Source organism: Schistocerca cancellata, chromosome 7, assembly GCF_023864275.1.
Source record: "Schistocerca cancellata isolate TAMUIC-IGC-003103 chromosome 7, iqSchCanc2.1, whole genome shotgun sequence".
NCBI classification, from domain to species: domain Eukaryota; kingdom Metazoa; phylum Arthropoda; class Insecta; order Orthoptera; family Acrididae; genus Schistocerca; species Schistocerca cancellata.
The window spans coordinates 128,264,057-128,288,236 of NC_064632.1; the positions used below are offsets into that span (position 1 = coordinate 128,264,057).

Sequence of the window (24,180 nt, forward strand, 5' to 3'; positions counted from 1 at the left end):
CCAAAGAAATAGCTAATGAAGAATTTGTGTTTAGGGAAGCTTGTAATGAAAAAACACTTCTTAATTACCAAAGTTAAATAAGAGCTCAAGAGGCTTCACTAAAATTCCTTGTACAAGCATTTAGGTTTCTGCTGATTCCCTAAATTAGTTAAGGCAAATTCCACAATGTTTCCCTCAAAAATATAGGACCATTTTCCTTCCCCAACCTAGTCGTAGTTAAGTTTGCTTTCAATCTCTAATCTTAACACAACAGTTTGTTAAATGCTTGTTTCTTTATTTTTTCATTCTTGGCTACCCTCTTGTCCTGATCTGTCAAGAGTTGACATGAATTTATGTTTGTGCCAAGATACATTTTCTATTTCATAAGTAGACATTTTCTATTCTCAATCTTCAAGGAATGAGTCACAAAAAGGAGTCTTGCATTTTTGCACACAAAATCTATGTACAAGAACAGTGGATATATTTTGAAAATATCCAAAAAGCGTTCCTCAACTGATCACACAAAAGTTTTTTCACTGCACAGCAATGTGAGAAAACTGCACAAGCACAGACAGTTAACAGAAATGAGACATTGCTTACCAGTATGAGTATACATGTGCCGTGCAAGAGTTCCTTTGTCTGGACATCTTGCATTACACTCTACACACGCGTATGTTTCTCCTTCCATATGAATCACTCTTCTGTGCCTCTCCAGACTAGACTTCAACTTGAAGCTTTTAGAACAGTCGACACATTCAAAGTCACCCCCCTGCAAAATATATTGCACTAAATTTAATAAAAATAAAATATATTTAACATTAAGCACTATATAGATTCAAACACATAAAGCAGTTCAATTAATGAATGTATTCAAAAATAACCACACAGGACATATCCTTCACATTTTCAGAACTATTTTCCAATTCTCATATAACTCCTGGACACTGCTGTATGGAATTATAACCTGGAGCTTTGATTTTTACAAAATGAATGTGTTACACCAGCTGGCACTGAAATTAAAGTGAAGGTGGTTATTTTCTTGACCTCAACGACAGGTAAATGATGAAGTCACATGTCCTGTTGGGATGCACACCATAATAAATGTATTGGCAATGTAGTCTTTGGGCAGATAGTCAGAATCTGATCCACTAACATGGAGTGTTTTCTGGGATTAACAAGGTGTTCCAGCCATGAGTGCTGACAATGTGTAACTAGACAGTTTCATGCTATAAACATACCTGCATTATGATACTTTTTTCCCAATATTTTGATATGTAAATATGAATTGTCATACACTGCACATTCTGATGCTGATAGGCGATTGCCATTTTTTAAACAAGTTTTACAATTTGGTTGGCACCGCAGTTGCACAGTATTTGCAGAAAGACATTTTCACTATGTGACTGAAGTAATTTTCACTATGTGACTGAAGTAGAGCAATTGATTTACTCCACAATTGATTTTGGCCTGCAGCCATTTTCAAGTGGGTCTAAAATACCAAGACAAATTAACACATCAATTTAAAAAAAATACAATTCACACACTAAGCACTTATCTGAAGCATCTTAGCACATGTGATCAGATAAAACAAAACAAATGATGTGCCAACTATTTGACTTAGTCAAGCATTGCAAAAATACCTGACGTTATGAAGTAAAAGCAAGATTATAGCTGAGTTACACTTCAATGCCTTACCATGGAATAAAATATGATAAAATACCACATATATTTAAGAAAACCAGTGTTGGAATTTGCTTTTATACAGGAAATAATCTGAAATACATTATCTGAAACAACACAAATACTATACAACCATTTGTTAAATTTGGCAAGTATAAAACTGACTGCAGTGTATGCAATAAATGTTATATTTGCCGAATGGGACACACATTTAAGGTGAAATTTAAGAAACACACAAGGTCAACAGAAAATAGCAATCTTGCCTTCAGTTCCTCCCTATGAGAAAAGGCACATTCTGCAGATGGTATTGAATCATCAGTAAAAGTATTCCATAAAGTACAGAATGCCAAGGTTCTAGCTATTTTGGAAGAAACAGAAATATATTGGACTATTTCTAAGAGGCAGTCTGATTACTTATTTAGTGCATAACACTACACACAAAACACAACCAAAAATACAAAACAGAAGGAAAAATACAAAAACTACAAGATGTAAAAACAGATGATATATTAAACTAACAACAGTTGTTATACGATAATGTCCAGTCTCCTTGTCCAGTCATAACTTGACGGTGTAGCCATAAAAAAGTTGCCTGGATCACCCAGATACTATCTAAATTATGCTCCTCAACAATGTGCACGATGGTCTGGTTCAGTGTTCCACAGTCATAGCTTGAGGTAGATTGCTCACGCAATGGCACAAGTTGTATGCAAACACCCCACGTCCTGCTCGGATGTGATTTATGTTCTTTTACTCATGCAGTGGGGGCTAAAGTCCTTGAGTCTCTGTAGAAGGTCAATAAAACATTGCACTAGAGATGGAGCATTCGTAGCCCAGGTTTCACTTCACTGCTGTCAATGGTGAAGTTGCTATTAGCAAGCTGTTGGACCAGTTGCAGGGCTAGATTTCTGGAAACAAAACTGCTTGCTGTCAGCTCTGGAACATCTTCATAGATGGAAGTTGAAGATTATTCATTATTTTGGAACATTCTTTCAATAGGTCTTATTGTCATTTTAATAAAGGAGGCCTATGTGGCTGAGTTCTGGGAGTCAGTCAAGCGAAGCAGTTCTGATGCACCCAGATATGATTCTCATTTTTGTATTGAGCTGAGTGTCAATCTCATTTACATGAGGGGTTGTTCAATACTCTAGAGCACAACATTCAGCTGTAGAAAACACTAAACTAAGTGCAGAAGTTCTAAACGTATTTGCCGATGCTCACCAGTCAGTACTTTTGGAGTTTTTGGATAAGTTTGTTTCGTGTGTTAATCTTCCAATATTTTTTTTAAGATGCTTCCTGAAAGAGTGTGTCCTATCAAGAGTTATTTCAAGATAATTTTGGTGACTCATTTAGGGAAGTATTGTGTCATTCGTACGGACCTCCAGTTTATAGCCAGCGGCTTTTCTTTTCCTTTTTTTTTTTTTTTTGTATTTTTTGTTTTTGAAGAGACTGGGTGTGAGTCTCCACATGGTTAGATATTTCTGCATTTTGTTGAGATCATCTGTTAGAGTGTTTGCTGCACTTTTGAACTCTGTTCTGAACTGTGTGCTAGATCATTAACACAGACATTTTCCTTTCTGTGCTTATGAAATTACCCTGGACTACTTGTAATTGCTTATCTGTGAATATTGATCTGTCTCAACGTGGTTTGGCAGGAGATGACTGATCAACTTGTACCAAGAGCCCTTCTTTCCACCCTGTATTGTAAGCAGCAGTCAAGTCAACAGAGACAACAGGTGTCTTTCAGTTGTTTCCAAAATCCAACTTCGATGGGCATATAAGCTTAGACTACACTCTGTGAAGCTCTATTTGGTTCTTAACCTGATTGTCACACAAGGGTGTTTTTCAGAATTTTTGTGCCTATCCTATTTAATAGAGCTCTCTCTGAAAATCTGTTAGCAACAGCTGAGAAGTGCTACTATACAACAGCTTTCTACTTTATCTGAAGGCTGTTTTTGTTTCTGGACAGCAGTAATTTACCAATTTTGAAAGCTTTCAATATACACCTTGATTTTAAGATAAATGTAAAAAAAATTGATCAGCCATACCCTAGTCTTCTTCCCATAGTGGGTTAGAAACTCATGGTGTATCCCATGTGCCTTGCCTTGGCTCTACAACCTGGAGAGCCATTTCTAATTCGGCCAGTGTGAAGTCCTGAGAGAAATGTGTATCAGCAGTTGTTATTTGCTGAATGTTACTAAGCTCATTTTTTATGCTTTTTCTCTTGTGGGGCTTTTGAGAGTGAAGAACCACTGTTCGATGTTTGGTCTGGTACCAATGAGCAGTCTTCCTGAATTGGTGGGCTCTGTCTACTCAACTTCTTCATCAAGTTCCAGGACTGACAACTTGATTTCTTAAAAGCTAACTTGGTTGTTGTTTTGATCCAGGCTTGATTCATTCAGTGTTCACATCAGTTCATGAGCTAGATCAGGATCACTGTCCATCATAAGAGTGTGTGAATAAATGTAACAAGATTGAAAACACTACGAGTGATCTGGTAATACTGTGTTGTTCTAGTTTTGTAGACTGGTGTGTCCATTCCTTCCAGATGCTCAGTCCGAGTTTCAGCTCTGTGCAAGCACCACTTTTTGTGTGTGTGTGTGTGTGTGTGTGTGTGTGTGTGTGTGTGTGTGGTTACGAAAATGGTACAGCAGAATTTAGACAAATGTTATGCCACCAAGTTTTGTGTTAAACTTGGGGAAATCCACAAGTCTGACATCTGAAAAGTTGAAACAGGCCTGTGGGAAACATTTCTTATCAAGAGCACACGTTTTTCAATGGCACAAATCATTTTTTAAGACGAACCTTGTTCAGGGCAACCTTCAACTTCAAAAGCCAATGAAAATATCAAAGCTGTGCATGCTCTTGTGAGATCAGGCCAACATTTAACAATAAGGATGATGGGTGACCTGTTCAACTTAAAACATTTTCACCACATCAAATTTTGACTGAAGTTTTGCATATGTGAAAGGTTCGTGCCAGAATGGTGCCAAAAAACCTCACAACTGAGCAGAAGGAAAGGTGAAAAAATGTGTGCACTGACCTTCTTTAGAGGATTTCCAATGATTAATCCTGGATTTTTGAGTATGATCGTGAGACAAAGACGCAAAGTGAGGAGAGAGACATCTCCTCGACCGAAAAAAGCCCAGATGAGCAAATCAAAGAACAAAACAATGTTGATTTGGTTGTTTGACAGTAGGGGTCCCAAGTACAAAGAATCTGTTCCTCCAGGACAAACAGTCAACCAAGTGTTTTATAAAGATGTCCTGGAAAGGCTCATGAAAAGGGTGATCAGAGAGAGTCCGGACATTGCAGACAAGACGATGCTGCATCATGATGATGCCCCATGTCACACAGCCACTTCTATCACAGACTTTTTGACCTCAAAAGGCAATCCTGTTGTTCTACATCAACAATATGCACCTGATCTGAGTCCTTCTGACTTTTTTTCTTTTCCAAAATTGAGAAATGTTTCAGGAGGATGTCATTTTGGGACTCTGGAGAACATTCAAAAGAATGTGACCAACATGTCAAAGGCCCTACCAGTTGAAGCCTTTCAGCACTGCTACCAAGGCTACGAACAACACCTCCACCGGTGTATAGCTGCCGAAGCGAACTACTTTGAAGGGTAAAACATTGTTCTTTGGAAAAAAAAAATTGAAGCTCGGTGCCCCCTGTGCACACTGGACTTCTTCAATCTGTTTCCCTAGTGCTTTTCATTCTGCATGTGTTTTAATACAGCAAATTTTCTGTTCCATAATATCCTTCCATTGCAGTATTTATAGAACACTGTAGATTTATCAGGAACGTATAAACCATCAGCTTCAAACTCCTGTGGTTTTGTCTTTGGCAGTACCTGCACGCTTTGGCATTTTTCCATTTGCGAATCCTACTTCAACGTATGAGATCAAAGTAAACAGTAAGAAATCTCCAGAAAGTGTACACCCTGGAGAGTGCTATGACCTTTGTACAAAGATTTGAAACAACACTCTGCACAGCCAAAGATCTGTCAGCAAGATGATTTTTGACATGGTAAATGCAGTTTTACGTAAATGGCTTTCAACAAAGAAATCCTTCAACCTACTTTCAATGACAACATCCACACAATTCAGTCACTACTAAATAATATTTCCTTTACTTAATACATATTATAAAGAAAGTTTACAATCTGACAGACACAGAGATTTTGTGCTTTTAACCAAGTAATCTACATCTATGATAAACTTTTTAATGTTGTATAAGGACCACAAATGTTAGAGTGTAATTATCAAGCACGTACTAATGCAGAGGCATCACAAAGAAGTATAACAAATGTTAAAATGTATTGGGCAATCTTAACTTGAATCGTTTTACGTATTGATATGTTCAACAATCATACTATGCTAAAACATTATGTACTGGTGAAAATGAAACAAGTATTCAACAATGGCTACACAGTGCTACAGCAAAGTAAAGCCTAGCAGTGACAAGAATCATCTGACAATTACCAAAAAGACACTATGGATCCTATGTCCATCAATAAATGCTACAGATTCAGGGCTACGTAGCGGAGATGTGAATAGGAAAGTAATTGTACTCTTAAACAACCAAGCATCTGAAATTAGCATGTATTGCTATTCATTTATAAGCTTGAAAAAATTTGCATACTTGTTTTGGTATAATGTTAAGCAGTAGAAAGGTCTATCCACATCTAAAGTGACAGAAAAGTCCATCAGTTCCTCATTATCATCAGAATCAGACAACCTTTATCACAGTAGCAGGATTCATTACTTTAGGAGGCATGTCTGTCACTATTTTCCCATTGCTCTTGTATCAGAAATCTACATTGACACCTAGAATATCAATTGTTTGTGCAGGGAATGAATGGCCATTTTAAGGTTATATATGAATGTCAACCCTAAAGTCAAGATTCAGTTTCAAAGTTTGATTGCTATTATTGTCCAACACTAATAAACTGCTGTCCTACCTTCATATTTACAACAATTTTTGTGTGGGGATGGGAAAATGCCAAATTTCACAACCGTTTGTTAAAAACACACTATTTTGTGATATGTCATTAAAACTGCCAATTTCAAGTTATTATTTTCGTTATTGTTAATGCAAAATTTTTCTGTCTCTACACATAAGTTATAAGCTGTTTTCCCGAGTATTTGTACTCTGAATTTTCTTGTTGTTAACCGTACACCCCGCAAATTTACCAGTGGTTATTCATTCCGAATATAATTTGTATGCACAGTACTCACTACCATCTCCACTATGCAACAAATACTCACATGCAACAATTCACAGTCTATATGACTGCTTAACATAGTCCCATTTATTACTGCATTCCTATTTAGGAAGGAATGGGTAGTGTTACACATGGTATCACTGCTGTGAGAAGCAAAGATTGATCTTACAGTGTACGCCAACCCTTAATATTAGTTGTTCGACACAAAATTTCAATGATATACATTTCAATAGTTGAGTAAAGAGTTTACATACCGAGTGTGCAGTGTCAAGGTCTTCACCACAGCAATGACATTTCCCTGGACCCAAAGCTGAGGTCTCGTCTATAAGACCATTTACTTTATCCAGCATCATGCCTGCGAACAGAGTTTTGTATATTAGAAGACATACTATATTTTTAGCATGCTAGAAATGAACTAAGATATTATGTCCCTCCATTTTCTTTCCTTTAAAAAGTAAGTAAATAAATAAATATAAATTTTAAAAAAATGTGAGGTCGAGACTCATGGCCCCAGGTAATCACTTGAATTCTCAATGCACAGTGAGTGACATTACATATAGTTCAAAAACACCTATAAAACAGTGGGCTGCATCAACACTACAAAATATTTTACAGAAAGCTTAAATAAATATTGGCTCACGTAAAGTTCATAATGAACACAAAGGCAACCCTAAATCTAACATATTTCTAGACGCTTGCATCAAGCTCTAGTGCAAAACTATATCAACTGGATCCTGCTTATTGTAGACAAGCCTTGGTTTTCCTCTACTATTTTTACACCCTATACTTACCTCCATTGCAAAATTGACATTTTCTTGATGTCTCAATACATAACATACCAACCAATACCCATTGTGGATTCATGGATAGGAATAAAATATGACACTCAATATTTAAAGATTTTAGACAATGTCCTCCTTTAGTCTATTAAGAAGACTAGAAACTTACTGTAGATAGACAAACACATTTCATCAGTTAAGGTGACAAGTGGCACAATAACCAACTACAGAGAGAAAACAATACAAGCAATCCAATTTGTGTGTGTGTGTGTGTGTGTGTGTGGAGGAGGGGGGGGCGGTTTAGGGTGCAAAACATCTAAGGTCATAAGCACCCAGTAAAGAACCAGAGAATGCTCGGACTGAGAGGGGAAAAAACCGTTGCGAGGTCCAATGCAAAAAGGAAGAAAAAACAAATCTAAAACATCAAGACATTACAGAAGAGTATCTAAAACACGTCGACAAGAAACTGGAGTCACCAGGTTGAAATCAAATCTCTTTTGCCATATTAGTGCTTTTTAAAAAACTTAAAACTTGAGCCACAGCATGCACGTCATCTGCTAAAAAGTCCAGTAAAGCGGGCGGCAGAGGTACCACTCAATACATGAAGGACATTGAGGGACCGGGTGCAGCGTGCAGCCAGGTAGGCCACATGGGGTGACCAACTGAGTTTCCTATCAAGCCCTAAGAACTTCGTTGCATCCACGAACAGGAGAGCGTTTCGTCCCAGTCACAAGGACGATGGAAGAAACACCTTGTACCGCCAGAAGTTGACACACAGAGATTTGATAGCAGAAAAGCGGAAACCATTTGTGACACTCCACGAACAGAGACGGTCCAGACAACGCTGAAGAAAGCATTGCAGGAAACACGTCTGCTGGGAGCTGCAATAAATAGCAAAGTCGTCAACGAAATGAGAGCCGGAAATGCCAGCTGGAAGGCAGTCCATAATGGGGTTGATGGCTATGGTGAAGAGGACGACACTCAGTATGGAGCCCTGAGGCACCCCATTCTACTGTGAAAAGGTGTGGGATAAGGAGGAACCCACACATACCTGGAAAACTCAGCCCGTTAAAAATTCCTGGATGAAAGTGGGAGGATGACCGCGGATGCCCCATGTGTGCATAGTGCGTAGAATGCCTGTCCGCCAACACGTAATCATAGGCTATCTCCAAATCAAAGAAAAGGCCATTGTTTGTCGCTTCTGCAGAAAATTATTCATGATGAACATCGACAGGGTGACGAGATGATCAACATTAGTGAGAAGATGGTGCGAATCCAACCAAGACACTAATTGACCATTGACCATGTGTTCCATCACCTTACAAATGCTGCTGGTAAGAAAAATTGGATGATAGCTGGAAGGAGAGATTTGCCTTTACCAGGCTTAGGTAGGGGAACAATAGTAGCTTCATGCCAAAGCGTGGGAAATACACCGTCAGTCCAAATACAGTTGTAGGTATCGAGGAGAAAGCATTTTCCCACAGGAGGTAGATTCTGCAGCATGAGGATGTGGATTGCATTGGGCCCAGGAGCAGAAGACCTGGATGAGGAGAGAGCATGCCTGAGCTCCCTCATAGTAAAAAAGAGTATTGTAGCATTCTCAATTCAAAGAGAGAAAAGAGATGGCATGAGCCTCCTCCGCCCGTTTCCAAGGAAGGAAGGCAGGAGGGTAGTGGGTGGAGCTTGAAACTTCCGCAAAGTATCAACCCGAAGCATTGGAAACATCGACAGGGTCGATTATGACGTTTCCCGCCACAGTCGGACCAGAAATCGGGGAATAGGCGGTAGTCCCAGGAAGCTGGCGCAGGCCACCCCAAACAAGAGAGGACAGAGTAAATCTGTTGAACGAGCTGGTGAAAGAAACCCAGCACGCTTTCTTGCTTTCCTTAATACTGCGACGGCACTGCGCACATAGTTGCTTGTAGCGGATGTAGTTCGTTAACGTAGGAAGACGGTGAAAGACACGAAGCGCATGGCGACAGTCCACCAAGGGACCGGGACCTGACGGGGAGAAGTAGTGGTACGAGGGATAGAGGATTCGGCAGCCGAGAGAATAACATCCACGAGGTGCTCGACCTGATCATCGCAGCTGGGAAACAGCCGGTCGTCAAAGAATGCCACGGAGGAATATAGCCTCCAGTCAGCAAGAGAGAATTTCCAATGCGCGGGCCACTGTGGCGGGGTATGATTATACAGGCGAGTCACACAAGGGAAGTGGTCACTCGAGTAAGAATCGGAAAGAGCACACCACTCGAGACGTCGAGCGAGCTGGGCAGAGCAGATCGAGAGGCCAAAGTGGGAATAACTGTACGTGACATTGGAGAGAAACGTGGCTTCACCAGTGTTAAGGCACACGAGATTAAGATGATTAAGAAGATCCGCCAAAAGAGAACCTCTCGGGCAGGCGACAGGCGAGCCTCAAAGAGGATGATGGGCATTAGTGTCACCGAGGAGCAGAAAGGGTGGAGGAAGCTGAGCAACAAGCTGCATCAGGTCCGCCCTGGTGACAGCAGAAGACTAAAGGATATAAATGGTGCAGAGGGAAAAAGTAAATTAAGGAAAACACAGGCAGCAACTGCTTGCAGGTGGGCATGCAAGGCGATAGGACGACGACAAACATCATCTCATAGAAGCAGCATGATGCAACCATGAGCAGGAATACCTGCCCTAAGGGGAAGGTCCATCCATAGCGAAGTAAAATGGGAAAGAGCAAAATGATCTTGAGGACGTAGCTTGGTTTCTTGGAGACAGACTACAAGCGGACATTGCGATTGCAGGAGCAGCTGGAGGTTCGCCCTGTTAGATCGAAGGCCACAGATATTCCATTGTAAAAGGACCATAAAATTTAGGAACACCAGAAAATGAAGAAGAAACACTCACCTTGACGGCCGCTTAGGGCGAGCCATCGAGGGAGGACAGCCACTGGAATCCACAGGTGGAGGATCTTCGTCCATCAACTCAGCGAGATCAATGGAGCTTCACCGGTGTTGGTCAGTTGAAAGGGACCAATGAGTCGAAGAGGTCCGACGAGTCAGAGAGGGGGAAGACTGTTTGCCTTTGGATGATTGTTTTGGCTTTTGGTGATTGGCAGAAGAGCCAGACGGCTGTGAACTCGAGGTATGCAAGATATCTTCCCGGGAATATTCCTTTTTGAATTGATGGTTCGCTGGCTGCACTGCAAACGTCTTCCCTGGTGAGGGCGAAGAACGGGTAGCAGAATCTACAGCCCGGGAAGCAGGAGACGGAGTGTCAACTTGAAGGCGAGGCAACTTTGCCACCATCGAACTGAACTGTATGTTACAAGTTTGCGTAGCCATGTTTTTCGTGGAACGGGGAGAGGCTAATACGGTGCTGTAGCTTCCAGACGAAGGGACAGTCTGTTTATGGTTTGCCAACAGTTTCCGGGCAACAGGAAAAGGTACCTTCTCCTTCACCCTTATGTACTGAACAGCCTGTTTGTCTTAATAGACAGGAGAAGAACAAGAAGAAGCAGCATGGTATCCATGACAATTAATGCAGTGGGGGGAAGGAGGTGGACTTCATAGCCTGCCTTCATCTTGGTAGGAAGCATTAACCGATCGAAAGTCAGGCACAATGTGCGAGTGGGCACCAAATCGGCAGCTTCCTTTTTCATAACTCTATGAACAGCAGTAACACCCTGATCCGATAGATAATTAGTTATTTTGTCCTCCGTCACACCATCCAACAGCTAGGTGTAGATAACACCACGGGACGAGTTAAGTGTGCTGTGAGCCTCCACTTTCATAAGATATTCGAGGAGGATTTGGGCCTTGAGTAGTTTCTGGGCCTGGAGAGACTATAAATTTCCAGAAGCAGAGTACCATTGCGGAAATGAGAGCATGACTTCACAGGGCCGGTGATGACATCCATGCCTTTCCGTATAACAAAGGGGTTAACAGGAGCAAAAGTCTGGTTTTTGTCAAAATGTGAGACTACTATACATCAAGGGCAACAGGAAGAGACGTTGAGGCAGGAGCCTCATTCCAGTTTCGTTTATGGGAAAGACTCGGAAAGTCAGTTATTGGGAAGAAGTCCCCCATGATTTCCAGCATCTCCGATGGCATGCTCCTTCCAGCAGGGGCCCTCCAAAGGGGAGCTCCCTGCCTTATGTGATTGTCCTCACCTTAGGTCACACCTCCCAAACAACAGATGGTGGGACCAATAGGAAAGAAGGAAGGTAACAGCTCAGGCAATCACCCGTCCCTGGGTCTGGCCTGTACCAGGGGGTATGTGCAGGCCCTTCATGCCAACCCGGGGCTGGGAATTCCCTGTTACCCTGTCTCCTGCTATGTGGCAAATGCGTGGGTGGCTGTCAGGCACACACAGGGAGGAGAAGAAAAGATAAGGAGGAAAGAAAGAAAATGCGGTGGGAAATAAGGGCAGTGCGGGGGAAATAAGGGCAGTGCGGGGGAAATAAGGGCAGTGCGGGGGAAATAAGGGCAGTGCGGGGAAAGAGAGATACAGCAAAAGAGCAGTGCAGAGAAAGAGCCATACAGGAAAAGAGCAGTGTAGGGAAAGAGAGATACAAAGAAAGAACAGTATGGGGAAAGAGCAGTACAAGAGAGAAGAGGCCTACAAGTAAACCAATGTAAATGAGCCTCAAGAGCCCATGGAGGCATGAGACATCTCCCCAAGAGAGGGGAAAAGGAGGAGACAAGCAGCACTGAAAAAGAAGTGGTGCTGTGAGGGCTGGGGCCCCATGGTCGCCAAGCACGTACTCACGAAAGAGCGGTGAGCCCCCTGGGGGGGTAAGTAGTCTAAAACTCCATAAACAGACTGGGCTGTCCATAACTGAATTCCTGAACTAAACAGAGATTTCAAAAGCATGCTTCCCGAGCAAGGTGGCGCAGTGGCTAGCATACTGGACTCGCATTCGGGAAGACGACGGTTCAATCCCGCGTCCGGCCATCCTGATTTAGGTTTTCCGTGATTTCCCTAAATTGCTCCAGGCAAATGCTGGGATGGTTCCTTTGAAAGGGCACGGCCGACTTCCTTCTCCGTCCTTCCCTAATCCGAAGAGACCGACGACCTTGCTGTTTGGTCTCTTCCCCCAAACAACCCACGTTCTGGGCTCCCCTTCTAGGCAGAAAGTCAGCATGAAAGTGCTACATCCATGATAGATGGCTCCCATTTTTTTATGGAACATTAATAGGTTCAGGACACAAGAGAAGGAACTGAAACTCCAAGCACAGGAACACCTCCTGTGCTTATGTTTGCAAGAAACTCACTTGAAGGCAGCTGATGTCCCTGTACTACTACGGGTCTATACCTCTATCACAGCTGTGATCTAACTGAGGAAAGAGCCAAAGGAGGGGTCACTGTCCTGACTGGGGAAAGGGCCAAAGGAGGGGTCACTCTGTTTGTCAATAATGCACACCATTCCTCTGCTCTCCCTCCTGGCTGCTGAATTACAAGCAGTTGCAGCTTAAATTCATGTATGTTAGAGGATCACTTTTTGCACACTGTATTTACCTCTGCATGATGCAATAAACTCTGTTGCTATCACAGATCTTATGAGAAAACTCTCTGGACCATTTCTCCTACTGGGACACTTCAATGTCCATCATGTCTTTGTGGCTCAACCTCTACTTTCCCTCACAGTCAGATTTTGGAGTCTCATGAGCTGTGCATTCTCAACACGGGTACCCCACTCATTTTTGTGCTGCTTACGGGTCATTCTTAGACATCAACCTCTCTTTCTGCTCTCCAGCTCTCACAGACTCTGTTCAGTGGGAACTCATTGACAACTTCCCACTCCGCATTCACAATCTGGATGGAAAATTACCTGAACAGAAGCCAACAAAATGGATGGTCAGCAGGGCTAACTGGATGCTGACCAGCCAGCTGGCTGGCTGTGTTTGAATACTGCAACAACATGCAGGAATGGGTGGACAACACCACACAAATGATCCATCATGCCACTGACTTATCAACCCCAAAGTACTCAGGTCATCTTAGGAGGTCACCTGCTCCTTGGTGGACCAGTGAGTGCCACTCAGCAAACCAGGACAGGCATGTGGATCTTCAACAGTTTAAGTACTGCCCAACATCAGACAATCTCTCAGTCTTTTGGGCCATGGGGCCCAAGGCTCGAAGCAATAAAAGGTCATGGGAAATGTTCTTGGACTCCATCAACTGTTCCACTTGTTCTACAAAAACATGGGAAGCATTCTCAAACAATTCCAGTAAATATAGTCATTTAACAATAGCAGCAGTGCTGAAACAGGGGTGTCTCCAAACAATGCCTAAGAGACATCACTCAGATATTGGCAGAGAATTTTGCAGTGACTATTGACGACGCCAGCTAGGATCCAGCATGTCGCCGGCACCATTTGACTGGAGAGAGGTCAATTTAGACTTCAGATCACACAATTCTGAGTCTTACAATTGTCATTTCTTCATGTGGGAGCTGGAATCGGCGATGTCTCAGACTCGTGATATCGCATCCAGTCCTGACCAAATCCAGCGCTGCATGCTTTTACATTTGTCAGCAGCATCAGAGGAAATCTTTCTCGAATTTTTTATTTTATATGGCAGACAGGCAACTTTCCCAACTCGTGGAGAGGGGCAATCTGATATCTCTCCTCTGACTATGAAAGGACAAATTATGTTCCAGTAGTTACTAGAGTGTCACCTTAACAAGATCTGTAAAGAAGACCCTGGAGTGAATTGTTAACTGTTGACTGGTCTATTTGTTAGAGACCAAGCAACTCCTTAGCTCCTCTCATTGTTGATTCCGGAGCTTTTGGTTGACTGTCGACAACTTGTCGCAACTAGAGGCAGATATTCAGTAGGCTTTCCTACATAAACAATACTGTCTCGGTACATTCTTTGACATCAGTAAGGAGTACTACCCTACTTGGAGAGACAACATTCTCATGCAACTCCATCAATAGCCAGCTCCCCCAATTTTATACAGTCCTTCCTGACTTAAGTGGTTTTTTAGGTCCCGAGTAGGTGACACACTGTCAGATCATTTTGAGCAGGGCAGAGTTTTAAGTGTTACCCTCTTTGCCACAGACATAAACAGTATGACACCTACGGTGAGGAGTCTTGTACAAAGCTCCTTATTTGTGGATAATTTTGCCGATTTCTGTTCCCTTCTCCAATGTTGAACTGTGACTCGCCATTTACAACTTACAGTGCTGAGTTTGGAGAAGTGGGTTGCAAAGATAGGTTTTCAGTTTTCTGCACATAAGTGTGTGTGTGCATTCACTTAATCACTCACATCGAATTTTTAATTTATCTTACTTGCAAATTATGGATACCATTCTAAATTTTAAAGACTTGGTGAGGTCTCTGGGCCTCATTTTTTGTTCCAACTTGTGATGGTTACCACACCTGACCTGAAAGCCCTAACCCATAAGGCACTGAATACCATAAAGTGCCTTAGCTACAAGTCTTGGGGAGCAGACAGGGTGCGTCTGTTCCAGTTTTATAGGGCTTTTATGCATTCACAGCTAGACTATGGAAGCACGGCATAAAGATCAGCGAGGCCTTCTCACCTGAAGATCATTGATGTTGTCTACTATAAGGGGATTAGGCTGGCCACAGACACTTACACAACCAGGCCTATACCCAGTCTCTGTGGCGAAGTTTGGAAATGCTACACACCATCCAGTGGCAGCTCCTCATGGTGTGTCAGGCACGTAATTTCCTCATACCACTGACTTCACAGCATAACATACTGTTGCACATCCACCTTTGGGATGCCTTTTCTCCAGTTATTCATGAGCAACAAGGTCATTTGGGATCTGTGTGCAGTGTATGCCTATGCTGGAGTTACTTGGTGTGGAGCACGTACAACCCCAAAGCCAGGTTTTAACTGCTTGCCACCTTGGTTACTGCAGAGCCCAGAGTAATTTAGATACGGTGCAGTCAGGAGAGATTGTACTCTTGCATATGTTTTTAATACATTATTTTATGACATTTTAACTGAGTACCACAACTCTACAGCTGTCTTTATGGATCAGTCAAAACAGGTGGACTCCGTTCATTGCTATGTTGTTTTCCCTGATCACGTCCTCAAGGTCGACTGCCTTGAGACTTTACTGTCTTTGACATGAAATTATACGCAATCTTGCGGGCACTGGATCAAATAAGATGTGCTTCAAGTGATAAATTCTTGATTTGTTTCGATTCTCTGAGTGCCCTTCACTACCTACAATGCTTGTACCCAGCAGATAAAGTAGTCCAGAATATCCTGGACACCCTCCTTCAACTACAATGGTTGGGGAACAAGGTGTCGTTCTACCGGGTACCGGGGTACTTGGGTATTGTGGGGAATGAAAGGGCAGATATAGCAGCCAAAGAGGTGGGTCATGATCCCCAGTTATTTCAGTGTGCCATCCCCCTGCCTGCTATCGCCCCACAGGGGTACAGAGTCATGAGTCAATGGGAAGCAAGTAGCTAGAAGTGACAGATAATATGCTGCACCTAGGAAAGCCCACTATGCGGCCTTGGCATACTTCCTTTCTTACGGCATGTGATATTGAGTGATTGTGTGGATCAATGTCAATGAGGTAATATTCGTTTCTTTTAGTACTTGTAAGGGTGCTGATAACATCCCCAGTATACACCCATACACCACAGAAATAACAACAAGCCGCCGCCGCTGCGCCCCCCCCCCAATCAAAGATCACTTCTCAACTTCTCACCTCAACTGTAGTTTCAATCCCAGAGACAATTACTGATCTCTCTCTCTCTCTCTCTCTCTCTCTCTCTCTCTCTCTCTCTCTGTCACGCATGCCCCCCCCCCCCCCCCCCCACACACACACACCACTTATAGCTTGGAAACAAGCTCTGTGGGGGGGAAAGAGACGTCTCACTCTCATGGCGGTTGGGTAGAGGGCACAGGGAGAGCAAAATGGACAGAGAGGAGGAAATGGGCAGAGAAGGTTGGGAGGATGAGATGGGCAGGGACAAGGGGGCTGAAAGAAGGATGTGGGTGATGGCTAGTGAAACGGGGAGGAGGAGATGAAGAGAGATATAGGGAAGGAGATGGACAGAGGTATGGACACTGATGCGGAGGAGGAGATAGACATAGAGAAGGGTAAGGAGTGGGAAGTGTAGGACATGGGTGGAAAATGGAGCGGGATAAGAGAGGAAGGAAGTGTAGAGTTCTTTCCATCGACAGCACAGTCACTACAGTCAGAGTACAAGCTCAGACTTCTAAAGGGTGGGGAAGGAAATTGACCATGCCCTTTTCAAACAAACAATCCCAGTGTTTGCCTGGAGCAATTTAGGTAAATCAGTGAAAACCTAGGTCTGGATGGTTGCACAAGGATTTGACCTACTGTCCACACAAACTTTACAGCGGACTGTCAGCCTACACTGCTAAGTTGAAATATGGAAAAAATTTAAAGCATAATTTTAAAAAATATAATGTTTTTACTCAGTAGATTATGTTGGTTAATAACATTTTTCTTATAACGTTTATATTAAGCTGAAGCCGAAAATACTGTCTTTCACCCATTAACATTTTCATTGTTTTACATATCTAAATGGAAACCTGCTGTCTGATTGTCTATGATTACTGAATTGTTGTGCATAACAGGATTTGCTGATTAGTATGGGTAAAAGTTAAGGCTTTGATGAACAGACAATAAATAAATATGTCACATAGTATGCATATTTTGATTTATTTTTATTTGTCATGACATTACAACCATTTCCCTGATTGTAAGCTTAACGATGCAGAAGCATATATTGTTATTTGATATGAATGGGGGAATCATGCCACAGGGGTGGTGATACCAGTTAGTTTATAGATTCTTGTCATATTTTAAAGATTTAATGAGAGAGTGGTTCCCAAAATATGGCACACTTATTTTTAATCTCAGAATTCTTTCCAAAAACTGTAAAAGAGGGGTAGTGTGTAATGTAAACATCCAGTACTTTTATCTGATTAATTTTCCTTTATTTGCTATAATATTTTGTAGCCATTATTAAAGTACTCTTACACAATAATGGCTAACCAGACTATGCATGTCTAGTATTGGCCATAATAACAAATGTACTGTATGTGTTAAGCAGGGATCATAAATTCAGAATGGGCAGTACTGCACTCAAATCTTAATAACGTATCAAAAAGGATGGGGAGGGGATTGAGGTTTGTGATGGCATCATTATAAACTTGGATCATTCAGTATGAAACTTCTTTTTGCCTAGATAGCAAACATGTAAGCTGCTAAAAATAAATTAAATTGTGTAAAATCTTCTTTTTCAAAGGTCTGTCTTTCAACACTAAGCAGTCAAAGAAATTGCTTCCATAAAACAAGGCACTGGTCTTAGGAAAGGTCATAATGAATAATATTCAATAATCTACACTTTGATTAGGATTCTAGTGACCACTGACACTTGGAGTAATGTAAGTACTGAAAGAGTAATGGGGACAGTCTTACAAGAACAAAATAAAAATTATATCTAGAAACATTAATATGCTTGTTTATGTTGATCATTAGCCTCATTTTGTCAGTTGTAGTGATGACTACAATGAAATAATCAAAAAGTGTGTACCATTCATCTGTTGTTGAAGGCTGCCACCATCTTGTGATTCTGGTGGGTTATCAACTTCCCTTTCCTCTGAACTCTGGCTGCCTCTTACATTGTTCTCATGTGTATTAGAGTCATCAATGTTCCTTTTGTCCACTACAAATAATGACCCATCAGCAGCTGGGCAGTAACGCATGTGCCTTTTGCAACCCTGAAAAATGTGTATGTTAATGACGTCTAACATGATATAAACAATTTGATGATTACTATACATAGTGTCACTGGAAGGAAACTACCAAACTAAATGTTTTATAAGAAGAAAAATTTTTAAAAAACATCATCTTAAGTTTTCTTACTTATTTTACAATACAATGCAGATAGTCACATTATTTTTTAACAGTAGCTGACCAATTTCTCCAAAATCATGAGTGTTTTGATATTTTATTAAATTATTTCATAGTTATTTGCACCATTGTTGCTGACAGACTACTGGTTACACCTGTTAATCACTGGTAAATTGATCATTGAGGCAAATGAACTTTCATCTTGTCAAACATATGACTATGGGTAAAACAGTAAGCACCAATAAATTTCACGGCTACAAAGTGGAGTCTTTTAAGACGACAGCACTGCAGACATAACACATTCTGGTTCAAATGTGTTAGAGATATGAGGAGATATTATGGCAACCAGTGTTCAGCTTTTTGCCTTGAGATTGCCATGTCTTCACACAGCTGAAGGACATCTGAAATAGAGGGAAGACTACGGTTTGGTATGATGAGATCATTAGAGGTATAACACAAGCTTGGATGGCGAAAGGATGAGCCTTTTCAAGGAAACCAGTTGGCCATTAGCACCTGGGTAGGTGGTCCTCACTAAGTGTAACTTTAGCACCTTAACCACTGTGCCACTACATGTGTGTAAAATACTTTCCCTATGTGTCAATGATAATGGTGTCAATTTTTAGTGCAGATTGATGGATCAACAGAGAGATCAGAAATCAGTGAAGTGACAAAATAATGAAACTATCAAAGACTAGATCAAAAAATACTGTGGACTATCTGCATCATACTGTGTCATGGTTCTCACCACCACCACCACCACCACCACCACGATCAGAAAATTACTGCTCATTGATAACAAAATGTAAATTACAACTGTTGCAGCTTCTAAGGAAATGCCCGGCAAATGTTGCTTGATCTTAGGAGTGGTTTTTTCTGACAGAATTAAAATATGATTAAAATTATTTTAGCTTTCATGGCATGCTCGACAATGAAGATTTACAACCAGAAGTGTGAGCATGGCTGGAAAAGTTCTGTTATATGGTTCGACAATGAAGATTTACAACCAGAAGTGTGAGCATGGCTGGAAATGTTTTGTTATATGAATGAAAAAATATATCTGTTGAACTAACTTTGATATTTACAGCAATGATTATGCAGCTTTTGATCACTATCACAATAACTGTACACAAAAGAAAAAACTAACTGCTGCTGGAAATGGACAAGGTACTCTGACTAAACATGCAAAATAGCAGTTTCAAATCTTCCAGAATTGGGCCAAATTTGCACAAGTGAAGGAAAGTGAGTTCAGATTCTTTCATAATGATGAAGTTAAGTATGTTCTTAGTTCCCTTTTTTGTCTGCCTTCATCTACCATTTTTACATATGAATCACATGACAAAGCAGCATCCAACATCAGTTTGTAAGATTTGTTTGTAGCAAACGAAATACTCCAATGCCAAAGCAAACAGAAGAAAAAAAGCAAGCAGTTATTGACCTGAATGCAACATAGCTCTTTGCAAGCCAGAATTCTTCAGACTTGTTCAGACAAAAATCAGTTCCATGTGAAACTGGTCCCCCTCCCTTTTTGGAAAGAAAGAAGGATAGTTACCATTCCTGACATTGTTATTGTTAAGCTTGTAATCTATCACAGAACTAAAATAATCATGAAAAAAAGTGAAGTTTGGTCTCTTTCAGTGTGTCCTACATCTACACCAATAGTCCGCTTACCACTTTACGGCACTTGTTGGAGGGCACCCCGCACCACTACTAGTTATTTCCTTTTCTGTCCCACTTGCAAATAGAATGAGGGAGAAACAACTGCCTATATGCCTCTACATTAGCCCTAAAAATTTTTTGTGTTGTCTTCATGGTCCTTACACACAATGTATGTAAGAGGCAACAGAATCATTCAGCAGTCAGCTTCAAATGTTGGTTCTCTACATTTTCTCAATACTGTTCCTCAAAAAGAATGTCACCTTCCCTCTAGTGATTCCCATTTGATTTCCCAAAGCATCTCTGTAATATTTCTGTGTTGTTCGAACCTAACAGTAATAAATCTAGTAGCCTGCCTCTGAATTGCTTCAATGTCTTCCTTTAATCTGAGCTGGTATAGATCCATAGTGCTCAAGTAGTACTCAAGAATAGGTTGCACTAGTGTCTCCTTTTCAGATGAACCACAATTTTCTAGAATGCTCTCAAAAAACAGTAGTCGCACATTTGCCTTTCCTACCACAATCCTCACATGCTCATTCCATTTCATACCAGTTTGCAATGTTATGCTCAGATATATAAAAAGACGTGATTGGGTCAAGCAGGGCACTACTAAAGCAGTATCTGAACATTAAGCATTTGTTTTTCATACTCGTCCACACTAACTTACAGTTTTCTACATTTAAAGCTAGCAGCCATTCATCACACCAACTACAAATTTTGTCTAAGTCAGCTTGTATCCTCCTACAGTCACTCAACTTTGACGCCTTATCGTACAGCACAGCATCATCAGCAAACAACCACAGTATCAAACACAATTGTTCCAGTAACATTTTGAACAATGGTATAAATTGATGGTTTTTTTCAGGCCCAAATTTTTTCTAAGTGATTGGACTTGGACAGTTTGTAACTGAGAGGAAGCAAAGAATTTAAGCAATTACATCTATACAACATATGTCATAAGTACATTCTAGGTAGAACAAATGAAGCATTCCTAACACACAGATTTTTCAAAAGTGAAAGAACCACCAATGTGAAAGTTCACATGTAAAGAGAAAATTCACGTCTAAAGAGAAAATTTTTAGGTCCATAAGTCTCTGTAATGCAAAAGCATTTCAAATAATACTAATAATACTTCAAGACATTTATCTTTGGCCATTTTGAGACATGTGCAACAGAGCAGTGGGAACAATCCTCTGCAATATTTTCCACGGAATGAATAAGTTAGGCTTTATCTCTCTTAAGTAACAATGCCATTATCGGAAATATCATCTGTACCCAACGATTTGTGTGGAACAACTTGTCAAATTTAATCTAACATATGCAGTAAACAAAGTCTAAATGTTTCAGCAATTTAGAATTGAAGTTATTCTGCTTAGGAATCCTGTAACAGAACAAGACAAATAAAAACCAGCAAAACAGAAGAGACACCATTTAACAGCTGTGTTTTGGTGGCACAATTAATTTAGCATGTTTTCACATCTAACTAGATAAATGTGGGATACTTTCATTTCTTTTAAATACTCTATATGATAAATATTACTTATTTTAAAAGTAGTTATAAAAAAAGTGAAAAAACCAACTTGGTAGGCAGAAAAAAAAAGAAAATCAACACAAAAAAGTTGCTAAGGACTGACATACTGCCTGAGTGCTAAATGTTCTGTTACAGCCACAGCAGGCAAACGGTTCTTCACATTCATTTTCTTTATTATTTTGTTTTCCATTTTGTTCTTCCTTATTTTTCTCCACATTCAGCATTGTTTGTCTTCTTGTCCCCATTCTCGTAACTGTAAAAGTAATGATTGACAGAAAAAATTATATAATCAATATGAGCAGTAAAAGAAAGGTCATTAATGTCCATAAATATAATAGTAATAAACAAATATGGAATTAATCTTAGATATATATCAAATGCTGTTCTAACCTGGAAATGCAATACAAACAGTTATTACCAGATTAAGACTTAGGATGCAAAAATGCAAGCAAAATAATATAAAAAAGGAAAAGGTAACATACATAATATATTCAAGTAAACAAACCTCATTTCTTAGAAATGTGGTGATTGTAATATGTAGAACAGGGGATTCAGAGGTAGGGGAACAACACTCCAAACTAATGTATGGTATGTTCCAGTATAATAGCCTGATGACCATACAGTCACTGTGAAAGGGAGCACAAATTTGAATGGAAGGTAATGGGTTATACCCTTGGTTATGTAATTTAGAAATACCACAGAAAACAAAGTGAAGAGAGTTTCTTAGTCACAGAAATTGTAATTAAATAACTGCACAACAGACAAATTTCAGGTTCACACCTCCTGGGATGCATAAATTTTTACAAATAAAATTAATGTGCTTCTTCTCACATGCAATTAACTTTCTTTAAAGAGAGTCTGGTCTAGTAACACACAACACATTACACTAATATGAAGTAGTAGATGTAGCACTTTAACAAATACTACCAGCATGTCTGTGATAAGTGCTTAGCATTCTGAAACTGATAAATGTTTCCATCTGTCATCTAATGTCTTTAGTCCTAACTGTCACAAGTGCCTATATCACAATTTGTACAGCAATTGCAGATCTGTATTACGAAATGGCTAAACTAGTTCAAAGTTCATGGTGCACAGTTCTAGCTGCAGGTTGCATATCTAACAGCTTCCAGGGACCATAAAAATTTGATTTTCAATATTTCATACAATTATTGCCCGCACTTAAAAATTCAAAATGCCTCCTTAATCTACTCATTTAGAGGCATAATCTTATGTTAAATTTTAATACAGTAAGACATGTTTACAGTTACAAACTGTGCATAGGTTGCGAGGTACCATGTTTGCATTCCAATCAGCATTTAGCAAAATCTGCCAATAGTTTGTTCTTCAATGTCACCTCTGGTTTTTTTTACCTCAGCACTCCAAATACAAACTTGCCTTTTCAGAGGCAATAAAATGCACTACTATATGCAACAGGGAATGACAACACTTTCGTGCTTTTAAGTGAAGTAAGCATTTTATTATTTTTGTTCAATGTTCTTGGTCCAGATGAAAAGTCTTTAGAGACTGGGGGGGGGGGGGGTTGACTGATGTTTTTGGATAGCTTGAAGCTTCATTGGCAGCTACTAACCTGAGGCTTTATATTACCACCACAGACAGCATCAATGGAGAAGTCATGAGGCACTCTCTTGTTGCTGACATGGTCCACAGTAAACCCTGGTCTCACATTAAGCTGTTACTGAATGGCAGTTGATGGGTCATGCCCAGATATAGAGCTGTTTCATGGGAAAGGGCCAAGACGCAATTCCCATACTTGTAACAAACAGATTTTATGCACACATTCCTACTTATAATGAGACAGAGCAAGTGGGTCCTGTCTCTCCTGATTTAGCAGAGGTCTCTCATCTGTCACAGTCTAGGCACCAAAAGAGTGGAAACGGGGTTATTAGTTATAGGTAGTTTCACAGTTAGGTGTGTGATGAACACCACTGAAAAAAATTCCACTGTGGGAGGGGAACAAATCAAATGTGCACTAGTGTGAATACTGGTAGGAATTGCCTGTCAGGTGGAAGAGCTCATCCTGGGAACTACTGACAACACAGGTTGCAAGTAGTAGCAATTGTCACTAATGTTGGAACCACTGTCCGTCGTCTGACATATCAGATGATTCTCGGTTCTTGACCTGTTGTCAGAGACCGGCAAAAGTGGTGAGACAGGAAATCTCATTTTTTGGGTCTCAGCACAGTTGTTGATGCGTAGCACCATTCCAACAACTGGTTGGAGCACTCTGGTTTGCAATGGTGTGTGTGTGTGTGTGTGTGTGTGTGTGTGTGTGTGTGTGTGAGCACGCACCTGGGGGTTTCTATACCATACGCTTCATCCAATTCTGTGATGAGCTTGACTGGTGCTATGGGATGGACACTTGTTAAGTCATGCTGCACAAGTCAGGTATATAGCTAACAGAGTATTCACAGCCAAGTCCCAGAAACCATGTGTCTTAAACTGATATCA

At 40.7% G+C, this 24,180-nt stretch overlaps 1 protein-coding gene across 1 annotated transcript in view; it reads right to left on the reverse strand.

Moving 5' to 3' along the window:
- The window catches only part of LOC126092360 (gastrula zinc finger protein XlCGF57.1-like), a 128,985-nt gene that overhangs the window by 69,908 nt on the left and 34,897 nt on the right, over positions 1-24,180 (reverse strand). Inside the window, exons 3-6 of the mRNA XM_049907902.1 lie at positions 21,819-21,964; positions 18,208-18,394; positions 7,144-7,244; positions 580-748 (exon numbers count right to left, since the gene is read on the reverse strand). Coding sequence (XP_049763859.1) covers positions 580-748; positions 7,144-7,244; positions 18,208-18,394; positions 21,819-21,964 — 603 coding nt within the window. The remainder of the gene's footprint in view (positions 1-579; positions 749-7,143; positions 7,245-18,207; positions 18,395-21,818; positions 21,965-24,180) is intronic.